This window comes from Geosmithia morbida (genome assembly GCF_012550715.1).
Source record: "Geosmithia morbida isolate 1262 chromosome Unknown scaffold_2, whole genome shotgun sequence".
Taxonomy (NCBI): Eukaryota; Fungi; Ascomycota; class Sordariomycetes; order Hypocreales; family Bionectriaceae; genus Geosmithia; species Geosmithia morbida.
In genome coordinates, this window is record NW_023336189.1 from 176,508 (window position 1) to 199,277 (window position 22,770).

The following is a 22,770-nucleotide window of genomic DNA, read 5'->3' on the forward strand; positions in this document are numbered from 1 at the left end:
CCCCCTTTGACATCTATATAATTGTAATCATCATGTTGAACGTTAGGAAAAAAAGAAGGGGAAAAAAAGAACAAGACGCCTGTTCATATCATTATATATTATTGTATACCATACATGCACTTCATCACCGATCCGGTCTAGCAAATTTGACGCTCTTCCTCCTCTCACGTTCGCCCATTCCTGGCCCCGGCCTGCCAGGACTGGTACTCAGGATACCTGCGCTGCTTGAACTGCCGCCTGCACCGCTATTGTTGATGCTGTTGGCGCTGTTGTTGAGGGCTTCCCTGGCGACGCCGACGGCCCTGCTCTGCGGCACTTCGAAACCGTCGGAGCTCACGATGCTGCTTCCCGGTCGCGGGCTGGCGGCGCCGCTCCCCGACCGTGTGGTCGAGAACCTGTCGCTTGCGGCACGGGCCAGGTCCTCAGACCGCGCCGTCGTCGTCTCACCGCGATATTTCCCGGGCAGACAGGCGTGGCCGCACCCGTCGGACGGACAGCAGCCTTCGCTGAACTTGGCGGGGGTGTCGGACGTGGCGTCGGACGCATGCCACGTCTCTAGACAGGATGCGTGGCCCCCGTGCGTGCAGCCGGGGCAGTACCACCACCCCGAGAGGAGGGGGGGTCCGCCCTTGTCAATCTCGGAGGAGGACGAGCTGTCGATCGGGTCAAACGAGGATTCTTGTGCGTCGCGGTGGCCACACACGGCGCAGGGAGCCATGACGGCTCGGCACCGCTCGCATACCCACACCGACGCGGCCGGGTCGGAAGGGTCAACCTCCCGCGGGCGGTGGCACGATGAGCACGCCAGCGAGACGCGCACGTCACGCTGTGCGGCGGCAAAGATGACGGGGTAGTTGTCGCCCCACGAGGGGAGACCTGCTGGCCATCCGCGCACGCACAGCTTGCGCATCAGCGCGGCCTCGGTGAAGAGGCCCATGCGTGAGAGGCGCGAGTGCTGCTGACGCAGGATGGCCGTGGCCTGGAAGGTGTCGATGACGGACTCGGCGACGAGCGGGCGGAGCAGTAGAACCATGGCTGACGCGTTGAGGGCAGACGTGCGCGATTCGAACTCTAGAGTCCGCGCGAGCAGCCTGTACGGGTCGAGCGGCGGAATCGAAGACGCCTTGAAGCCGGACGTCGTTAGCGGGTGCGGGTATTCTGGGTCGTCGGGCCACGGGAGGTAATCCGAATCGATCAAGGTGGACGACGGTTCGCAGTATTCGGGGGGCATCTGGGGGCTCTTCTGATGCGGGTGGCGTGGTGGTATGGTGGGGGGCGGTTTGGTAGTCGTGCCGACTGCTGCTGACTGGTTTAGCTGGCTCTCCGAGTCTTGGGAAGGGTATGACGGTTGCGAAGGGTATGATGCGTAGTCGCCCGATCGCATGGTGGCCTGCGATATCATGAAGACGTCATCGGGTGAGTCAGACACGGCGTGTGCTTTGCTGTTGCGGCGCGGCTCGGCCAGTTCTTCTCCGCGGATACGGCTGTGGTAGTCACTCCCGTCGCTACCCACGGTGTTGCTCTGCTGGAGACTGGGGTGTCGTTTGGGGCTTCCCGCCACCCGCGATCCTTCGGATATAGAAAACACCTGTCCGTAGCTGTCGGTCGAATCGTGCCTCTGCACCCTACCCCCGCCTTCGCCTGGGCCTATCGGAAGACCGACGGCGTACGATAGAGCCTCCATGTCGTAGAAATCGTATCCTTCCGTGATGGACAGCTTGGACCTGTCGCTGTCTTCGCTGGCGAGGGAGATGGCGTTGAAGTTTAGCCATTGGCGAGGTCTCGACCTTTCGCCGTTGGACGAGAATGGCTCCTGCACGTTGGGTCCCAAACTGAAGGACTCGGGTTCGGCAATGGGCGTCAGCATCTTGCCTGATGTAGCCCGGTATGCCGCTGTAGAGCTATCGACCGGCCGAGCAAGGGGCGTGGCAACGTTGGATGTGCTGTCCAAGTCGGATGCTGCCGCAGACAATCGGTCAGGACCATGACTCCTGTTCAGCCTTGTCGAGTTGTCTTGTGTAGCGGCCCCGTAGCTTTCTTTTCTGGGGGTCCGCCCTGTGTCATGCTTGATGCGCTGATATCGAGACAGGCGGGTCTCCAGGTGATACTGTGCACGTCGTTTGAGGAGGAGCGTCATGGTGAAGCTCAAAATACGCCATGTTTGTGCCAGCCTGAAAAGGCTTGCTCCTTCGGCGGCTCTCGCGTACTGCTCCATGATGTAGACGATACGATCAAGCAGAGAGCCGTTGAGACCCGATGGATCCCTGGGAAGCTCCCGCTGTAGAGTCTCGAGGTAGACACTCGATAGGTACTGGTAGACGGCAACCGAACTGGCAGCTGGAATGTGGCCAGACGCCATGGCCTGCTGGGGTTTGAAGGTGCCCGTTGCCTTTATGGACTGCTCTAGGTTTAGCGTGTTCTTGCCTCTGGCGACGCTAGAAGAGGACGGCGGCGTTGCAGACGCCCTGCCGCTAGGCCGGCTCTTGCGGTGCATCCTCCTGCGTGGTGCGAGGAAGCTGCCGACGACATCTTCCTCCGAGTCGCTCCGGCTGAGACTGAGCATGGGAGTGTGGGAATCGGAGGCGAATGATGATGCCTTTGTCATGGCGGCCGTCGAGGACGGCTGAAGCCTCGGCTGCTGCGGTCTCTCGTCGAGGAACATGACAACGTCGCCGCGAGAGGAGAAGTCGAGAGCAGAGGTGGGTTGGCGGTCGACCGCACGTGGTGCATACGCCACATCACACTGGTTGAACATGCCATCCTGACCGACGGTCCAGAGGATATCTTGATCCTGCCACGAGAGGGCGCTGGGCGAGCTGTCGAAGCGCTCGATCTCCTTGTAGGGCATAGTCGGGCGGGCCAGATCCCAGATGTGCACGGCCGACGTCCCATAGCGTCGGGTACTGCTATCGTCGTAGCTGGCAGCCACCTGTGCGACACGCCTAGCCTGGGCCGTGGCCGACCACATGCTGGGTCTCCAGGAGACGGCGGCGACGGGCGCGGGCGTGTTGACGGTCCACTTTGGTTTCTGGCGGCGGTCGGCCGAGCTGCCCATGTCCCAGACGTGCAGCCTGGAGTCGAAGCCGGCACTGACCAGATGTACGCCATCCGGGTGCCAGGCAATACCGGTGCACGCCTTCTCGTGGGCGTTGATGCGGAGAAGCGGCTTGGAGGGTTGCCGGACATCCCACTTGAGCACGACGCCGCCATCCGTGCAGGCTGCCATCTCGTGGCCGACGCGCGGAGACCACTTGACGTGGCGTATGGGGTCGATGCATCGCAGGCCTGCGAAGCGCTGACGGAACGTGACGAAGCCCTGGCGTGTGTGGACCGGGTTGGCCGTGTCGAAGATGCGCGCGAAGCCGTCCTGGCCGCCCGACAGCAGCCAGCTCTGCAGATGGGGGTTCACGTCGAGCGTGTTGACCTGCCTGGAATCCTCCTGTATGTGTACATTCTCGTAGCCGCCGTCGGTGCTGCCGGTCCCCAGACGGGCGATGTCGTAGGCAAATATGCGACCGCTGGCACAGGCCGTGAAGACCGTGCTGTTCCCGTGCCATTTCACGTCGCGGATGTTGAGCTGGTCGGCCACCGAGTTCGCCTTGGGCCCAACGGACGGCTGCATCATGATGGAGGCGCGGATGTCGACACCTTCGATGGGTGCGAAGGTCCGGGAGCCGCCGCCTCCGCCTGGCCCGTCACCCTCAGGATCGTCGTGGTGATCCATGACGATCGTCTTGAGCACATGCGGGCCACCCAGGGCCACGCTCCTCCGGTCCGGCGATACATCAAGCTGTGAGATGGGCACCCCGGCGGCATACACGGCATCCTGAGCCCTCTGCGGTCGGTATGCAACGGGGGGCGGGATCGAGGCGGCGGAGTGGGAGGCGTCGACGGCAGATGTGTCGGGCGCTGTCCTACCCAGCAGCTTGCGCATGATGTTGGAGTCTCGGCTATACATGGTGTGGCAGCCAGCAGGGGGGGCGGGGCTGCTGCTGCGCCGATGATTTCTCCGTCAAGGCATCTGACGTCCTAGAGAGATCTGTGCTGAGATTACGTCGAGCGTGGAGGAATTATTCATTTACCCATGCGTGCGGAGGGGAGCTCTGACGCCGTTCAAATGTCTTGCCTCCGCGTAATGACAAGGTGTAGTAGCCGTTGAGGGCCTGAGGCTGATCTCATCGGTGATGGTAGTCTCACCTAGATAGAGCGATTGTGCTCTCGGAAAAACTCAAGGTGCGATGGCCGAGTGGTCTAAGGCGCTGTGTTCAGGTTCATTCATTAGTTCCTCTTCTGGAATCCTGTATTTTCGCAGTCTCGAAAGAGGCCTGGGTTCGACTCCCAGTTGCACCATCCTTTTTTCCCTCTTTTTGTATCTTTTTGTATCTTACCCTCCCTCTTTTATCCCCTTCCCACTGCTCGTCTACGATGCCTGATGCGTACAGTTCTCATTGAGAGGCTCATGCGCTCGCCGCGCATGGCCTCACATCCATGGACCATCTTCAGTCGCAGAGCAATGGCCCCTCAGCTTGCTTGATCGAGATAGCCAATCCGTCCCGCAACGGGCTCCCTTGCATATGCGGTTTCGGGCTGTCCAATTGCTGCGATTCGCTTTGTTGCTGAGAATACAAGATGCTCACGAGGTAAACAAGTAACATCTAGACTTTGGTTTGTTATCATCTATCCATTCACATTGGCGTGGTCAATCCAATGGCCGCTTAGCTGCGATGCTTGTGGGAGCAGGCATCCGGCTTGGAGATCAATTCTCTAGAGAGTATGCTTGAACACTGGGGGATTATGAGTCCGACAAGGAGGTCTTCTGCGTATCAGTTGTGGAGTTCTTCGTTCCACGTTTCAACTGACCCGTTTACTTTTCATCTTACAAATAATACCAGAAGATAGATGCACGCAAGTATAAGACTGATCTGTACTCTATTACAGCTGAACACTATTCTAAGGACCAAGGACCAACGACGAGAGCACCAGTGGGCCAAAAGCGGCACAGCGCTTATATATATATATATATATATATATATATATGATATCCCTTTTTCAAATACGGATTGTACCAGTACCTGAAAAAATGAGTGGTGGATTTGCCTCGGGTCGTATTATGATTATTATCGCAGCCGCTCGGCTAAACGGACCGGACATCGGTGGTCTCGCGGTCACCGCTGAGTTCATGACCTTTTCCATCAGAGGTATTGCCCTCGGAAGAGATCCTGACGCCCTTTTCATATACCTGAACCTCCTCGCCGGCTGTCTGAATGGGACGCCCCGTAGCATCGTGTGTAGAGTCCCACTCGTCTACCTCGTCCTTGGGAATCTTTCTGAGCACATTGGCCTGAGCTCCGTCGTCCAAGTAGACGACCTCTTGCCGTAGCTTGTAGCCCTTCCACTTCGGAAGGACGAAAGCCCATACCCAGTAGTAGATGCCACAGGCTGCCAGGCTGTATAGAAGCGTATCAGCACATTGAGATATCCAAGAGAGATACCTAGGAGGGAAGGGGACTTACATTCCGATACCCGTCACGACATACGTGGCGTACCAGAAGCTGACGTCGCCTGCGTACTGGCCACCAGCCGGCGGATACCAAGGCATGATGACAAGGTAGAGCTGAATGCAGATGTTGAAGATGATGGCAACGTTCCACGCTTTGAAGTCCGGCTCGGGGAGGTTCGCCTTTCTACGTCGCCAGCGGACGATGTAAATGCCGAGCGCCATTGCTAGGTTGAATACGGCGGTCGGGAAGACGGAAAGGTCGTTGACTGGGTGGGTGTACGCTGTCAGCTTGAAGCCGTCACCATCTAAGATGACGCTAGGCAATCGAACAGCTTACCGAAAGTGAAAGCATCGCCGGCAGGTATGGCAACAATCATAAGACAGGTCAAGAACCAGATGACAAAGTATGGACCGATCGGAGTTCCAAAGGGCTTTGTAGAAACCCAGAAGGTGCTGAAGGGAAGCACACCCTGCCTCCCGGTCTCTCTGATTCGTCTAGATATACCGACGATGACGGCGATCATGTTACCAAAGGACGACAGTGCGATGAGAAAGTTGAGACCGCGGACCGCCCCGCTCTCTCCGAAAACCTTTGAGAAGAACAGACTGGCGGTCGTGAGGCTCGAGTTTTGGAGTTCATCTTTAGGGACTGTTATCGTAAGACAAGGGCCATTAGCGTCAAGTTTTCTTGGAAGATGAAGACGGTTGAGGACAACTTGCCGGCTGCAAAGAAGGCAACATTGGCAAACATGTACAGCACGTAGACAATGGTCAGGGCAGCCGTGGCGTAGATCTTGAGCGATTTCACGGGGTTCTGTCGAGAGGCACATGTGAGAGCAGTTCACTCAACAGATCGGGTGCGTCTGGTCGCCATACCTTGACCTCGTTGACAACGTTGAAGGCATTGTTGTATCCTCCGTACGAGAAGATGATCCGGTACAGAGCGGTGGTCATGCCGTAGGCCGAAGCGTTGGAGCTTCCGGACCACGCATCGTGGAAGTTGGCTGTAGGGCTCTTGACCCTGGTGTTGCCGCCCAGAACGACGAAGCCGGTGAGGATGATGAAGATGATGGTGCAGATCTTGACGATCCCGACAGCGTTGGAGAACCAGTACGCATACTTGGTATTGAACACGAGGCCTAAAACGTCGTCAGAGACACGCATCATATCGGGGGTGTGAACCTGTGCTGCAGGAGCCCTTACTCAGCGTAGCGAGAGTATAGCAGGCGAGAGCTGTGCCTTTGACTTGCCAGTTGGTGCCTTCATGCCCGGAGATGGCGATCAAGTAGTTGGCCATGACTTTTTTTTTTTTTTTTTTTTTTTTTTGCAGAGTGTCAGTATCAGATCCCTAGACTGCGAGACTGAGATGTTGCGGTCGCCCACCCGTAGCATTTGCACTCCCAAAAGAAAGAATCACGTTCTGGACAGCAAACGTGGTTGGGAACAGCCACCTGGGCCGGGGGTAGGCCTGTTCGAGGAAGACGACTTCTCCGCCCGAACGACTGGGGAAGTACGCGGTGAACTCGAGAAAGACGGAGCCGGATGTGAGACAGATCTAAGCGGCGTCAAGAACCGTCAGCCAAAGCGCACCTTTCGCCCTTGCAGGCTTCATCATGCGTGACATACAAAGTAACCGAGGGTCCAGTAGATGAGGCTGACACCGACAGAACCGGTGCCGGACAAGATAGACGAGGCTGCCTCATCAAGTCAGCGATTCCTCCCCCCCCTCCCCCTTCTGGGACATGACTGCGTTGATCGGACGTACGTGTAGAGTAGATGCCAGCACCAATCATCATGGTTACATTCAGTAGTGTGATGGTAGCTGGGCCGACAGAGTATCCTAACGGGGACTCTCTCTCGATTGGCGCGCCGGATATATCCTGGTACGTAGGTGGCGCATCGTTACCACCCTTGGTGCCCACATACAGCTCATGGCCATCAGAGACGCTGCCATGTTGGCCTTTGTTGATAACGTTGCCGGAGTCGCCATTGCGATCACCAAACGGTCGCCGAAAAGACATCGTGAGCGTGTCCCAAGGGTAGCTTCGCGAGGATCAAGGCTGATGGAGAAATTGGAACGGTAACGGGAAAAGGGGGATATTCACAGGCAGGAACACAGCTCATATTTGATATACAGCCCGATGACGAATTAGAGGGGGACAATTGAAAATATTCTGCACTGGCCATATTCATGTATGTAGATATCACGGCATCGTTTCGCTATATGTCAACATCGGAGGGGCCGATGATGCAACCCTCAACTTTACGAAGGGTCAAACGGTCAAGACAGGGTAAATCTTGCAACACGAGGGTTGGTTGAATGCAGATGGAGAGAGAGAGAGAGAAAAAGAAGATGAAAACCCAAAATCATAGCAATGATATTAGTATTGGCTGCACATGCTGTCAGTCTCGAACGCCATGGCTTGCCCGGCACGAATCGCGCACCCTCATCGTAAGGTAAGGTAATAATAGTAAGCGTCCAGCTTCCAGGTCCGTACCTTCATTGAATTACTAGCACCCACACTGAACAACGGACCAACTCGGTACGGCACTTGGTTCCCGTCCGCGAAGTGCGGGTCTCGCAAAGCCGAAGCCGCGTGACGCGGCTGCAGGTTGATGACGAGTCAATATCAGTAGCCGTGCAATCGCGACAAGATCCGACGGGTGAACTTCCGCGATATATTATGATTGGGATCCAGGCTGGTTATTGGCATTCGTAGATGGAGGTCTCTCCACATTCATCACCATGTGCCGGTGGGATGCATCGAGGAACGACACTCTACGGGGACTTGGACCCTTGATTCCCCGGGACGTTGACACCAGCATTCATGCCACTCAATTATTGGTATTAGTTGCCAAGTTGAGGAACTCGTTGGTCGGCTGCGGGAATAGAATCCTGGGCAGTTGTGGAGTCACCTGTAACGGCAATCGACCGTTCTATACTCGCGCACATTACATGACGGATCACGTTGTATGTAGGCGATGAAACCTACAGCTTTCCACCCTGGCCTCGAGGCTCTGCCGGGATGGGAAGGGTCTGGTCGGATTACGAAGCCTCCAACGTCACTTTTCACCATGCAGAGACATTCGATGATACCCTTTCTCGGTCGACCAATGGCAGCATGATCTAATAGCACCTTCGGCCCTTTCCATTGCGCCCGCCAAGGACCCAAGTCCTTGTCCCGTTCTGCATATATTACATGCTGCTGCACGATATCTTATATCTGCCATGGATCGTGGCACGTTCCGCGCAACTAATCATTCCATACACAGCGGGAAGAAAAAGAAGGAAAAAGAAGAATCTATGCGTGCTCGATACAAAGCACGGGTTATCTCGGAGCATTCGACTCCCTGCCTTCAAACTCCTCGGCTTGACGTCCGGTCAACGCCAATATTCTGCAGGAACGTTGAGGCTCACTGATGACTTGACAGCGATATAATACCAGGTAGCAAGCATGACGCTGCAACCCGGAAAGGACGAGGAATGGCCTGACGTGAACCAGAAATAGTCCTATATATATTTGAACTTGGATGCACCGTGATTCCTTTATACGTAACAGGTTACTGAGTATCAGTCCGCTCGTAACTTGGTGTGATCTAAGCACATTTGCAGGGTGGCTGCCGTCATCATCATGCCTGGGGCTGATGATGAACTATAGAGAGGAGAGGAAATATCGGGGGTCGATCGTCGGATCTGCACGTTGCAAAACTATCTGATACACCCAAGCATATCCAAGGCCACTCATGTCGTGAATCGAAACTTTCCACCGTTATCACGCAGTCATAACGTTGACAATCAGAAACAGAAGAAGGGAACGAGAAACAAGGACAGAGACGGAAAAGAAAAGAAAGATGGGACAACGATCCCTTCAGAAACATGGTGTATAATATGTTATCTTATTACTAGACGAGTAACGCACTCGTTCTCTTCTCTTGTGTGCTGAGGGTTCTCTTTCCATCCTCACTTCATAATCCCGCGGCCCGCGATATATGTGCATACTTGGAAGTACTTGCATACATATCAATATTACAACACATGCCTACATGTATAAAAAGAAAAAGAAAAAGAAAAAGAACAGGAGAAGAAGAGAGATTTTACCGAGCTCGTCGACGGGACTTTCACCGTCAGACCATGTCAACCGATACGAGCACGACGCCGCCCCATCGCGAGATGAAGATTGTCGGCTCTGGGACTGCCACGCACAGGGTCTACGTCGATGGCCGAGGCACTGACCATGCCGGGGCTACCAGAACGTCTACCACACGAGCCAGATGGTCGACCGGCCGCAGGACTGGCTCCTCCTGAAGTGCACGGCCGACGCCACCTTCCCGTGCCTGGAGACGCACGCGCCCGACCGGCCGATTACGCACGCCGACTGGGACGAGCTGTGGGGTAGATACGAGGCCTCTACGGACGCGGCCAGCGTCTTCGACCCCGAGCTGATAGCCGCGTACCCGGACGCGCGCGTCGTGCCGGTAGAGCGCTAGTTCGACCGGTGGCACGCCAGCATCTTCGGCATCCTCTTCCCCGTCGTGTGGGGCACCATGTCCACCCTTTCGGCCCGCTAGGTCGAGCCGCTGGTCAGGTTCCGAGGCGGCGCGGCCTACGCGCAAGATGCTACCCGGACTCTTCGACGCCAGGAAACCCGACGAGGCCCACCGCCACTCACGCCATGTCCAACGAGGGCCACGCCCACGCATAAGGGAGTTCGTGACCCCCGGGAAGCTGCTCGTCTACCGCATGGGCGACGGCCGAGCTCCCCCCCCTCGGCGAGTTCCTGGGGAGAGACGTCCCCGACGAGGAATTTCTATGGCTTAACGAGGCAGCCATGCTGCGTCGCATCACCGCAAGCATCATGGTCCACAGCACCGTCCGAGCTGCCTTCGCTCTCTTCTCCCCTGGGTTGCCGGGCTCAGCACCCTCGCCGGTGCCGCCTGGATCGTGGCCAGGAGGTGATTCGGCCACCCCGGCCGGCCAAATCTCATCGCATCTTCATGGTGTGTATATGCTCTTGCTGGTGGCTGGCCATATATCCACCAGGAATCCTGCTGACCTGTCTTTTTTGCATTGGTCAGTTTGTTTCGAGAGGGACTATCTCTAACGTTTCCATAGAATCACGATAGCCCGCGCACACTTGGCCGATAGAACAGACAGTCCTGACATCTACATACCCGCGAATAACGAATGACAACTTTCCGTTCCCAATGCACCTGGTCAAGCTTGCTATGCTCCACCGCATCGAACCCTCACCATACGGCGCAACCTCTTCTCTAGCACCGTTATCGACTACCCAAGGTTGCAACACAACCAGGACCCAGTAACCAAGACTCCATGTGATGACGCGCCAGGAAAGCGTCATTCCGCACAATAGCTGCACTCTACCACAAGGAGCCTCGTCAATCGAAATGGGACAAGAATTGCGGATACGGTGCACTCCGTATCGCTAGGAGGGGCTTTCCGCAAAGGTGCAGTACTGTACCGCCAAGCCGCTCTATAATTGACTGTTTCATTGGCATGGAATATTGCCACTCCCCTCATTGGGAGGCAAGCTGCCAAGTGGCCAAGATGGCAGATTCCTCTACATGATGATGCTCAACGTCATCTACGTCTGATCAGGAGCGGACAACATCGGGGTCCTCCCAAGAAACTTGAAAGCTCACCGAGTAACGCCGATCATCATCATCGTAATCATCATCCAGCCACAGTGAAGCATTGCAACTTGGCAAAGGAAAACAGGCTGCCGCGAACTCTGAGGATGCCACCACCATCAACGCTGTACGATGCCCGGAGAGTCTCGTCCGATCACACCAGTCAGGGAGCCCGTCGGACCTTTCTTGATGCTCGGCTATGACGAAAGATCAAGTTGCCTCCAGACAAGCCAAGACGGGATCGCACAATGCTCGACTTGCTGTGGGATAGATGCCACCTGCGGGAACGTGCGTATTTAAAGGCCCGCTGCTTTGTCCATTGTAAGATATTTTTTAGACACTGAGAGTATAGACAGCTTCCACTCTTCTCTCGAGCATGCAGCACTGAGAATATTACTCTCTTCTTTACCATTTCCAATTGATCAACACAAACAATACACAATGGCTCCCTTCATCAACAAGGCCAAGGACTTGTTCGGAAAGAACAGAACTGACGAGCACCGCCGGGACGACAACCTCCATGACGGCTACACCCGGGACGGACACTCCCACGATGACACCACTACTCGGGATGATCACCGCCGCGAGGACTACTCTCAGGATGGTCACTCCCAGGACGGTCACTCCCAGGACGGTCACTCCCAGGACGGTCACTCCCAGGACGGTCACTCCCAGGACGGTCACTCCCAGGACGGGTACTCTCAGCATGGACGCACCCACACCGAGCACACCGGACCCGTCCATCGCAACGAGACCTTGAACAAGGCCGATCCCCGCGTGCACAAGAATGATGCCCACAGGTATGCTTCTTTGCTCATCCTGATAAGTCTGTCTACAAAGGCCCGTGACCACGAATTAACGAAACTACTAGCCACTCTATCGATGCTAGAAGCATGCCGCCCTCGTTCGTGCACGAGAATCACGGCGAGCCGGCCATAGAGCACCCTTACCCTCAGGACAGCAAGCACAAGAGGCACTCGATCAGTCACCAGGAGCAGGAATTTCTGCGATAAACAGGTTGACTATCAGGGGGGTTGTGTTTTCTGCACGATGTGAAGGCACGTTAAAAGTGACGATGAATGCAATCATTGGAGATCAACGTTTTGTTATACAAGAGCCTCTCACACGGATACTTTTCGTGACTGTACATATGACCAGTCTGCTTCGACCCATCGCGACAATATTGTCCCGATTGTCGGTCCATGACGATAGATAACGATTAAATCGATGCCCTCGATCAGATCAACACCGACCCTAGATTGAGCTCCTCCCTAGATGATGGAGATTGAAGACGTCATTGATTGGACCGGCTAATGACGTTGGGTAAATGTCGCAAAAGTGGACACGGCGGAGGCGGCGGTGCCTGATGTAGCTCCTCCGTCGAAAGCCGTCGTGGGGTCACGAAGGAGGGGAGACTGGAATCTAGGCAACGGCATCGTTGAATGGGGTTTGGGGCGTGTGCGTGTGACCGCATTTTGCCTGAGAGTTGGAGCAAGAAGACTTTTTTTATCCCTGGGTTCGAAGCTGGTCTCGACTCTGGTTGCCCTTCATTAATACCAGTCTTCTTCTTCTTCCTTCCATCTAGCATCCTGCTTGACACCTTTCAACTCTGCCATTGAACTCGTGTCAAGTGACCGACCGTAATACCAACCCCGCCCCCGCCACCGCCACCATCATCATCACCACCGTTCTTCATCAAGATCGTCCTCGTCACCGTCGCCCGTCACCGTCGCCGGTACTTTCGTCACCGAATACATAAAACAGATCTCTGGATCGGTCTACAATGGCGCCTCTTAACAAAAATGACATGAGTGTGAGTTCTGTCCTCTCTGGAAGGAAAGAAAGACGGAAGACGACGAGGATGAGAAGATGTGAGAGACGGCCGATGTGAGGAGTGTAGAGATTGACGCGGTAACGCCCCGAGGCATAGAACCTCTCGTTCATCCTCAACAAGCCCAACGATGTGACGTTTGGCGAACGGCCCAAACCCAGCCTGTCGTCTCCGTTCGACGTGCTCGTGGCCGTGCGGTACACGGGCATCTGCGGGTCCGACGTGCACTACTGGCAGCACGGAGCCATCGGCTCATTCGCGCTGAAGGGGCCGATGGTCCTGGGCCACGAGTCGGCGGGGACCGTGGTCGAGGTCGGCGACGAGGTCAAGTCTCTGGCCATGGGCGACTCCGTGGCCATCGAGCCGGGGTACCCGTGCCGGCGGTGCAGCGAATGCCTCGGGGGCCGTTACAACCTGTGCCCGGACATGAAGTTCGCCGCCACGCCGCCGTACCACGGCACGCTGACGGGGCTGTGGGTGGCGCCGGCCGACTTCTGCTACAAGCTCCCCGAGCCGGTGACGCTGCAGGAGGGCGCCATGATCGAGCCGCTCGCCGTGGCGGTGCACATCGTCAGGCAGGCGTCCGTCAGCCCGGGCCAGTCGGTCGTCGTCATGGGCGCCGGCCCGGTCGGGCTCCTGTGCGCCGCCGTCGCGCGCGCCTTCGGCGCCACAAAGGTCGTCAGCGTCGACATCGTCCAGTCCAAGCTCGACCTCGCCCGCAGCTTCGCCGCTACCCATACCTACTCGTCGCAGCGCATCTCGGCTCAGGACAACGCCAGAGCCATCTGCGACGTCGCCGACCTCCCCGCCGGCGCCGACGCCGTCATCGACGCCAGCGGCGCAGAGCCCTCGATCCAGACCAGCCTGCACACCGTCCGCATGGGCGGAACCTACGTCCAGGGCGGCATGGGCAAGTCAGACATCAACTTCCCCATCATGGCCATGTGCCAGAAGGAGGTCACGGCCAAGGGCTCCTTCCGCTACGGCTCCGGCGACTACTCGCTGGCTGTCGAGCTCGTCGCTACCGGCAAGGTCGACGTCAAGAAGCTCATCACCGAAGTCGTCCCCTTCACGCAGGCCGAGGAGGCTTTTAAGAAGGTCAAGGGTGGCGAGGCCATCAAGGTGCTCATCGCCGGACCCAATGAGAAGATCTAAGTCACATAATACCGGAGCGGGTAAGGGCAGAGGAAAGGAACACAAAATATGTACTCGGTAGTCGATGGTAGCTCGTCATGGGTTCTGGGTAATGAAGCTTGTTAAAGATAGTAATGAAAGATGCAAAGAACAGAGAAAAAGAGAAAAAAGAAAATGATGATGTCATTACCATCACTAGTCGACCGACTGTTGTTGAATGCTAATACATAATAATAATGCACTCGTATGTATGGGCAGTCTTGCAGTAATGGTCCTCTCTCCTACACAACGAGCAACCTCCTCCCTCTCACACGAATCAATACCCCTGCATGCAAGCACTACCAAAATGAGCGACAATGAGATGTGCGCAGTCATCACATATTCCATCTGCATGGAACGCACTGATACAGATACTACATATATACGTCGATCAACTCGAATAATACGGCCTGATATTATCACCGTCTGACATGCGCCAGTCTACGCTCATTGGAAGGCCTCCCAGAGGTTGGCAGTTGCCAAGCGGCTTGGCGATACGATTGAAGCGACCTTTCCGCGCAGAAGTAGCGGTGTATTCCGCACTCGCTAATTCATCAAACGTGGTTGGACCTCTACGGAGTCGCAGAGCGTCTCTGATAGACCGGGAGATGGTAAGGTGCATGAAGATTGGACGGTTATATCTGTCTAGAGGCTAAGACGATACCGTAGTATGCATATCAACTTGAAGCAGAACCCACATCATCAGGCTTATTCTCGTACTCAGCCTTGGTTCTCAGCCTTACGGCGGGTCGAATGCTCAGCACGCGCTTGTGATACGTGTAAGTCTTGACTGGATCAATGTCATGATGGGCTCCAATGTCAAAGCTCCCATCCGCAGTTCCAGCTTCCGCTTCAATTTATTCTTCATCCGTGTGTACGGTACTCGTAGAGAGAGGGGAGGGAGGGTTGCCGCCAAGGAGAAGAAGAAGAAGAAGAGCCAGAACTCACCAACTATCTACACAGTATATCTGGAAGGGGGACAGAAAGTGAAATTACAGTCCAAATGCCCCCCCCCCCCCACCATCTGAAGCCGAAGCAGGGATCCCCCTCCGAATCTTGCTTCGCATACCAAACTTGTTGAGCTGGCACAAGCCCCGTCCACGTTCAAGACGGCTTACGAGACTGGGAAAATGCGGCTGCAAACCCTGCAATATGTATGGAGGGAGTATCAGCGCCCTGTTTCTTACCCCGAGGGGCAGGGGGTAGGGACTATCATCCGTGTGGCTTGCTTAACCCGTCCAACCCTTGGACAGGAACCGGAGAACGGAATGTCATCTGGTTGGACGGGGTTGGACCGCCAATGACCACGAGACGGCAAGTCTGCCTTAGGCTTGTGGGGCTTCTCTCAAGGCTCAAGGGTTGTGAAATAATACGAAATATTGCCAGATAAACAGGAATCTGTTGTATGGGAGAGAAGAGGAGAGAAGAGAAAGGGATGCTGTGGTCTGTGTTCATAAGGTAGAGCTTGCCCTGACTTCCGGGCGCCCATCGTGCTGCCTGTTCCTGTCCTCTCTCTTCTTGGCTGTGCTAAAGGAGAGAACAAGTCGAGTCTTTCTATAATTTTTACGATACAAAGAGAACACGGGTAGTGTCGAGTATACTCCCATATCATGGCTGGCACCTTACTGAGCGTCCGCACCGTAGGGGGTGTGGACCATGTCCTCAAGACTCCCCTGTGGATATTCATCATCCGCATCCTCACCATTGTCCTGGCCGTCGTCATCCTCGGTCTCTCCGCGTGGTTCATCTCGGGTGCATACCTGGATGTCATGGGGCTCAATATTGCGGCTGTACGTTCTCAACGTCTTATCCTCTCTCTCTCTCTCTACCAGCCCTCCCTCACACGGCTGACACTCACACCTTTCTCCTCGGAATAGTCCATCCTCACATTGATATCCGTGCTCTACATCATCCTGGCTGAGAAGGTCTCCTCCTTCCGCTCTGGCTACCACATCGTCGCCGTCCTATCCCTCGAAGCCTTCTTCCTGGCCCTGTGGCTGGCCGCCTTCGCCGCCACCGCCGCCGAGCGCTCCAAGTACAGCTTCGACACCTACGACTACTGGACCTTTTACAAGGCAAGGAGAGATCTCGAGCCTCGCGCCATCATCCTCTACGAGACCGGTGCCGCTGTCATGTCAGCCACCGCCGGCATTGGCGCTTGGACATGGTATGTCACTTCACTCTCCCTCCATCACTAAGGCCGTCGCCATCCCCCCCAACCCCTTCTCCTGTGGAGGAGAACAGCAAGAGAGACGGGATCTGACACGTCGATACCGCCCAGGGTCCTATTCATCGTCACCTTCAGCTGGACGCTGACCATGTTTATCCGCGGCCGCAAGAACAACATGTTCCCCCTGGTCGTCCGCTTCGCCAACGAGAACCACCAGATGGAGAGCCAGCCCTTCAACGCCCAGCAGCCCCAGGTCCAGCAGCAGGCGCGGCAGCAGCCCCAGGCCGAGAAGCCCATCGAGCCCCAGCAGCTGCAGACTGCCTACGACCCGCAGCAGGGATACCAGGGCCCGTACCAGCAGCCCTCGCCCTCGCCCTCGCCCTCGCCCTACCAGCCTACCGTCACCTCGCAGGCCGTCAGCCCGGACCCTTACCAGCAGCAGCAGCACCAGCAGCAGCACCAGCCTCAGCAGGCCGTCTACCACTCGCCTCAGGAGCTGCAGGGTGGTGCGGGAAACTACCAGGCCCAGCCTCAGCCGTATTACCCTCAGTACCCTCAGCAGCAGCAGCCGACCACGCAGAACCAGTAGGAGGGTGATACAGACAAGACTGGTTGGTTGGATGCATGGCGCGTAATACCCCGGAGCGAACAGGTGTTCAGCTGTATGTGCCAAGTGTAATGGATTTCTGGGATATCGATATGGCATATAAGCAAGCGCGAGATAGGAATTATACAGTGTTGCCCTCTGCATCTATCCATTTCAATATAGATGCCGTGCATGAACAGCTCGACCCCCATCCAGATCGACCGCCCTATCTCTGTCTTCTACTTTTAACACCCGTGAGATGCCCTTCCTGCGTGCTCCTGTCAGGCATGGCCGTTGTTCGAGGCTCTCAACAACGCCCGCTCGATAAATCTGGGTGGAATATCCTCAGTTGACCTCCTCAGAGCCCGAGATTATGTGATGGCACTGTGTCCGGCTCCTCGATCCTTCTCTTTCCCTCATCCGGTTCTGTCGGTATTTTTTTTTGCGAAATATTCTCAGTCGAATCCTTTGGTGACCGCATTGCGTCCTTGGCAACCTCACGGTGGACTGATGAGCCTAGCAGACTAAAGATGCAGATAAATTTTCTTGTTCATTTCTGTCATGTCACTCAACCTTGAGAATTTCTTTCGATTTGCACTTGGAAGCATACCCCCCATTGTTACCACGAGCGGCCTCGAGATTGCTCCTCCGGGCGATGCTACAGTTGGAAATCAGGTGTGGGAGAGGGACTTCATCGAGAGCGTTACTATTAGGCCATTGGCGATGTGTCAGCAGAATTTTACAACGACTACGCGTTCAGAGAAACAGCCACGGCATGTTTCGTACCAGCAAGTTCCTAGAGATGGTGAAATTTACGATGGATAGATGAACTCTACCACACTCAGGCATCAGAATGATATGAACCCTGCTCGCCAGGACACAAGATCGATCTAGGAGAATTTTATGACCATGCAGGGTAAGCATTTCCAGTGGTGTGAGGGTACCTGAGCTGAGTATGTGGAGATTCTGCCGTCAGCGTCTCGATCCAGAAGGCGGTGATGTCTTTTTACCTCCCGTCTTCTCATGAATCTAAAGCTCGTCTCCTAGCTCTTCGTCAGCCTACGACGACGACGACGACGACGACGGCCATTGCGCATCACATCACTACTCTGCCACGCGACGACTCTCGCTTCCTCCACCGGGTACATTCTTCGAACGATTGACGGCAAGCCATCCAGTACTCGTCCCTGCCAATCGAAGACTTCCCGCCAAGCCAGTCGATGGGCCGCAATGGCCGATCAGAAACCTGACGCTCCGCAGGAGCAGCGCCCGGGTGTGCCATCTCGAAACCCGCTTCCTCTGTCGGCGTCGCAGGAGGGCCAGGTGCGAGATATCTACTACGGCCGGGTACGCAAGCAGTGCGTGGAGGAGATCAAACGTGAGTGCCTTCTCCCTCTTGTCTTCACATGCTTCCCTCTCCTACCCGCGGAAGAGGCGGTAGAAGATGGCAGAAAATATGCTGACGATTGCGTGGACGACGGATGCAGAATTCGCCGCCTGCGCCCTCGGAAGGACATTTACAGTGTCGTTCGCCTGCCGTGCCGAGCACCGGGTGATGAACAACTGCATGACGAAACACGCGACGCAGGAGGAATACGACATTGCCCGCGAGGAGTGGTTCGCGCTACGCATCGAGAGGCAGCGACAGCGCGAACGCAAGGCCAAGATGGCGGCTGCCCAGGAGGAATTCATGAGGGAGTGGTGGGGTCTGCCCGAGGACGTGAGACTGTCGAGACAGAAGGAGATGGAGGCCAGGGTGGAGCGCGTGGGCGGCATGCCATCCAAGGATCGACGTCACGGCGAGAGCTGATCTGATCCATCGTCGGAGAGGGGGAGGGGGGAGGGGGGAGGGGGGGGAGCAGACAGAGGAGGGCATGATGGATGCATTCTGGGCCGGCGTTTTAATTTCGTGATTTCTGCAGCGGGAGTCCCCCCCCCCCTCTGCCCCCCCTACCCTCCTGTCCTGCAACATACGCCTGTAGTATTGCTGTGTATTCGTACGAAAGTGTTTTTTTTTTTTCTGGAGGCCGAGCGGGCAGGGGGGGCTTGTCTTGTACGATTATTGTCGGCCCGCGATTTGAGAAGGAACAAGAGAAGAACGAGAAAAGACATGTGGATATATAAGAAAAGAAGAAATAAACATTGCTCTCTGCATTCGAATCTCACATCTAGGCTGTCGGTCGATCTTCGTCCGAGCAATACTCCATCTATACGACCCAAGACAATGTGAGCATGGCACACCGACAGATGCCATCCCGGCCTCCCTCTAAAAGGATTACCGAATGACGCAAAATCAAGCGCTTCGAGGCATCCGGTCTCGAGAACCGGTCACCTTTCATCAAGCAAGTGACAAGATGGATAGTCCTCGTTGATTAGCTCAAACACCATCCATCCATCACCGTCGTGGCCACAACGGGTAAACGGGATCAGCCCAGCCACTCTCAGTACTCGGTAAGCGCTCTGCGAGACTCGACGAGAGCTCCGATTTGGTATGAACGGCAAGCGTAATCCTCGCGCGATCGGATTCGAGGAAACGGCGGCTGGGAGACAAGGGAATAGGCGCTTGGAGACCGTCGCCTGCAGGGTGATGGGGTCGCTCATTGGATCGCCGGACCCTTGCTCAGCTATTTTTGGTCTTTGGGACCACCCTCCCACGCGCTGTCCTGTTGGACCGTCTCCATCTCACCACTCACACGCATCCCCATCACCTCTCCCTCTCCTCTCCATGGGCCAGCATTTCTTCATCTCTGGGCGCTTCACTGTCTTCACTGATCAGTCACCCGAGTTATGGATCTTCTCTCAAGACGTATATGTCCCGCTTTCTCCTCTGTGCGCCGCCTGTTGATCCTCTGTCTTCCTTTTCTTCTGTGTGTATCCATAATGAAGCGGTAGTCATTTGATTGTGTGTCATTTTTCATCATTGTTTCTGCTACACACTCTTAAACGCATCATTTCGCCTCTTTCTATTTTGTTGTTGTTTTGTTGTTTTTTATTTCTCATATGCTTTTCCATGCTCTCACAGTTCCAATCCGTTATACCCAAGTGACCCCACGCCGGTTCGTGTCTCTCTCTACATGTCGCCCTCATCTACGTCGCCTGCCCCGGCGGCCTTCTCCCTGTTCCCCAACCCGAACACCTCTAAGCCTCCGCCGGTTGTGAGCAACCAGATGGCCCTCGGGCGTCGCTCCGAGTCTCGCGAGCGCAGAACAATCACGCCACAGGGCATGCGTGCCCAGACACCCGAAGCCGCATACTCTTCTGCCCCGCCTCGCCAGGCCCGTCTGACCCCGCCGCGGACCACTCAATATCGTGACAGTATACAGCCAGATATCCCCATCGGAGTCCAGAGGCCACATCAGCACGAGCTCGAGCACGAGAATGAACAGGAGCAACCCCAGCCACAGCCACAGCAGCCGTACCCCCCTCGTGCTGCCAGTCCAGTCTTGGCGGCGCAGCAGCCGTCGGTCCGCGACTCGATTGCTAAGCTGCCGCTCGACGACGACGGCAGGCCAGTTCTACCTCTGCAGCAGCCGGGCCGGCAGCAAGTCCCACAGGAACTACCTCTCCGGTCTATATTCCCGACGTACAATCCCGGCCTCCCACTGGACCAGCAAGACTACGCTCCGACACAGAAGAGCCCTACACGGGTCCCCCGAGCCATCATAAGCCGACAGTCGTATCACCAGAGCGGTGAGCAGCAGCAGGACGCGATGCAGGCCAACAGCCCGACGCGGAGTCCGATGGTGGTGGACGACAGCGGGCACCGGTGGGCGCGGCCGCGGCCGCAGGAGCCCCCGGCGGAGCCCAAGGTGTCGTCGACGGAGCAGCTCAGAGGTTTCTGGAAGGTGGCCAACGGGTGGAAGGCGTCGGCATCCGAGGGTCGAGTGTACTGCATGAAGATGGCTCAGGACAGAGACGCGCCCGTGTACACCATGTTCTCAGCCTCCCGGCAGCCCATGTACAACATCCGGCTGGACCCGACGTCGGCGTCGGCGCGCATCACGGTGATGCGTCATGACCCTAACAAGCCTTACAAGGAGGCGACGACGACGACCAGCGAGGGCCCATCGTCACCATCGGCGTCCTCGTCGTCCTCGCCGCTGCCTAGCAGCTCGGCAGGTGGCGGCAACGGTGGTGGCCCCAGCATATCGACCAAGGGCAAGAACTGGATCGAGGCGCTGTGCGCGACGACAGAGGAGGAATCCCGCAAGCACCAGCCGCAGGATGGGCTGGTGGCGCTTCTGATGCCCACGTCGGCGGCCCGCATGGCCGTGGAGAGGGCCAACGACCCGGCCGCCCTGGCCATGGCCGAGAACGAGTGCGCCCGCCTAGTGTGGGACGACGACAGCAACAACTACTTCCTCGTGCACCCGGCCCTGGCCACGCCGTTCTGCATAACGGTGGACCGGGCGCCCGCCTGGTCCCGCGTCGAGTACACGCTCGAGCACCACGAGTCGCCGCGACACCTGGCTAAGCTGACGCGCGACTTCACCGGCGGCGGGTGGCTGGAGATCGACACGGGGCTGGCCTCGAAGATTGAGTCCTTCTTCATCGTCGACGTGGCCGTGACGGCGCTGACCCTCGTCGCCCGGGACGACGAGAAGAACCTCCCGGTCGGCGGCGCTGAGACCTTTGAACCGCCGCCCCTGGCCGTCCCCCCGCCCGTGGCCGGTGCAGGCGCCGGCGCCACGGGCCACCGCAGCAGCTCGTCCCTGTCCAGGCTAGTGGGTGCCGCCACCGGTGGCATCGCCAAGAACGGCAGCAGCAGCAGCAGAAACGGTAACAACAAGAAGTCGAGGATGGAGACGTTTGAGATCGACGTCGAGAGCCAAGACGACAGCTTCGCGAAGAAGCCGAGGGTCAAGGTGAAGGAGGGCATCGACCGCCTCCCTTTCATACTCAGGATCCCCGCCAAGATCGTCAAGGGCCTCTTCAAGTGTTTCATATGGCTCCTCACCATCGCCTTCAAGTGTCTCAGCGTCATGCTTGGTGGCTGCTACAAGATGATCGGATCAAAATACTGATCTACTACACAACCTTGCCCGTTACTACGCACGCACACACACATGCACACATACGCACACATACGCACACACACACATATACACACACACACACAATATATATATATATATATATTTACGCATATAATACGACTCATGAATCTCTCTGGGAATGTGATACTTTCCTTCCTTCTTCCCTGTTGGCAACTCTTTACTATCTTCTCACAAAATAATAACTCGTGTCTTTTCTCTCCTTCTTTTCGACTCCCGGTGCATATTATCACTACTAGTAGATAGCCGATGCTTCTCGCTCCAACGGACCTTTTTTCCCCTCCACCGTGCAGTATTTTCTCATGCAAGTGCATCCTGCAGTCACGTCCATTGAACAGGCACAGACACGACGTGACTCGTATGAATAATCATATCGAGAACGTAAATTGGCAACTCGCAGATGCACCATGTAGCAATCTACGTACTGTAAGCAATGTCCCCAGTGGCGAACAGAGACCCTAGGTGGTTCCGTAAATCCCATTCCCTTCTTCATAAGTCTTCTATGATGGCAGGAGAGGATGAGGGAACGAGGAGAGAAGGGCTAGACTCTTCTATAAATCCATGGACTATACTACTAGTAGATATCAATACAAGGCGCTGCTCATGTTGCAAGCGTGATGATCATAATACTACATTGATAGCACTGATGTCTCATCCAGAAAAAAAAGGGAATAGTCATTTGCAGCCCTGCCGCCAAGACCCCGCGGGATACTGCTGGCAATAACCCACCCATGTTTAATATAACCACACGAGCCGTACCTAACAACGTCATAGGTAACGTGCAGTGTCATCTGCCTGTACACACTG

General features: G+C 56.1%; 9 protein-coding genes across 9 annotated transcripts; 7 read left to right on the forward strand and 2 right to left on the reverse strand.

The window, feature by feature from the left end:
- Positions 1–124: 124 nt before the first annotated feature.
- On the reverse strand, positions 125–3,958 carry GMORB2_3705 (uncharacterized protein; the record flags this gene model as incomplete). The annotated part of the gene is made up of 1 exon (XM_035465681.1): positions 125–3,958. The coding sequence occupies one exon, from the start codon at positions 3,956–3,958 to the stop codon at positions 125–127; it is 3,834 nt and encodes a 1,277-aa protein (XP_035323518.1).
- A 1,188-nt stretch (positions 3,959–5,146) lies between these two features.
- On the reverse strand, positions 5,147–7,521 carry GMORB2_3706 (High affinity methionine permease; the record flags this gene model as incomplete). Its single annotated transcript, XM_035465682.1, has 8 exons — positions 5,147–5,447; positions 5,514–5,781; positions 5,838–6,187; positions 6,256–6,314; positions 6,377–6,682; positions 6,855–7,055; positions 7,127–7,194; positions 7,266–7,521. Coding segments are annotated over 8 exons (1,809 nt in total), but the record flags the coding sequence as incomplete, so codon positions are not given.
- Positions 7,522–9,632: 2,111 nt separating this feature from the next.
- On the forward strand, positions 9,633–9,988 carry GMORB2_3707 (uncharacterized protein; the record flags this gene model as incomplete). The annotated part of the gene is made up of 2 exons (XM_035465683.1): positions 9,633–9,707; positions 9,752–9,988. The coding sequence occupies 2 exons, from the start codon at positions 9,633–9,635 to the stop codon at positions 9,986–9,988; spliced, it is 312 nt and encodes a 103-aa protein (XP_035323520.1).
- A 341-nt stretch (positions 9,989–10,329) lies between these two features.
- On the forward strand, positions 10,330–10,602 carry GMORB2_3708 (uncharacterized protein; the record flags this gene model as incomplete). Its single annotated transcript, XM_035465684.1, has 2 exons — positions 10,330–10,498; positions 10,577–10,602. The coding sequence occupies 2 exons, from the start codon at positions 10,330–10,332 to the stop codon at positions 10,600–10,602; spliced, it is 195 nt and encodes a 64-aa protein (XP_035323521.1).
- A 988-nt stretch (positions 10,603–11,590) lies between these two features.
- On the forward strand, positions 11,591–12,162 carry GMORB2_3709 (uncharacterized protein; the record flags this gene model as incomplete). Its single annotated transcript, XM_035465685.1, has 2 exons — positions 11,591–11,949; positions 12,021–12,162. 2 exons carry the CDS (start codon positions 11,591–11,593, stop codon positions 12,160–12,162), a joined length of 501 nt encoding a protein of 166 aa, XP_035323522.1.
- Positions 12,163–12,932: 770 nt separating this feature from the next.
- On the forward strand, positions 12,933–14,135 carry GMORB2_3710 (D-xylulose reductase; the record flags this gene model as incomplete). The annotated part of the gene is made up of 2 exons (XM_035465686.1): positions 12,933–12,962; positions 13,080–14,135. The coding sequence occupies 2 exons, from the start codon at positions 12,933–12,935 to the stop codon at positions 14,133–14,135; spliced, it is 1,086 nt and encodes a 361-aa protein (XP_035323523.1).
- A 1,628-nt stretch (positions 14,136–15,763) lies between these two features.
- On the forward strand, positions 15,764–16,912 carry GMORB2_3711 (Membrane-associating domain; the record flags this gene model as incomplete). The annotated part of the gene is made up of 3 exons (XM_035465687.1): positions 15,764–15,943; positions 16,031–16,320; positions 16,435–16,912. 3 exons carry the CDS (start codon positions 15,764–15,766, stop codon positions 16,910–16,912), a joined length of 948 nt encoding a protein of 315 aa, XP_035323524.1.
- Positions 16,913–18,139: 1,227 nt separating this feature from the next.
- GMORB2_3712 (COX assembly mitochondrial protein 1) lies at positions 18,140–18,719 on the forward strand (the record flags this gene model as incomplete). The annotated part of the gene is made up of 2 exons (XM_035465688.1): positions 18,140–18,287; positions 18,397–18,719. The coding sequence occupies 2 exons, from the start codon at positions 18,140–18,142 to the stop codon at positions 18,717–18,719; spliced, it is 471 nt and encodes a 156-aa protein (XP_035323525.1).
- Positions 18,720–19,983: 1,264 nt separating this feature from the next.
- GMORB2_3713 (conserved proline-rich protein) lies at positions 19,984–22,318 on the forward strand (the record flags this gene model as incomplete). Its single annotated transcript, XM_035465689.1, has 2 exons — positions 19,984–21,847; positions 22,302–22,318. The coding sequence occupies 2 exons, from the start codon at positions 19,984–19,986 to the stop codon at positions 22,316–22,318; spliced, it is 1,881 nt and encodes a 626-aa protein (XP_035323526.1).
- Positions 22,319–22,770: the final 452 nt, after the last annotated feature.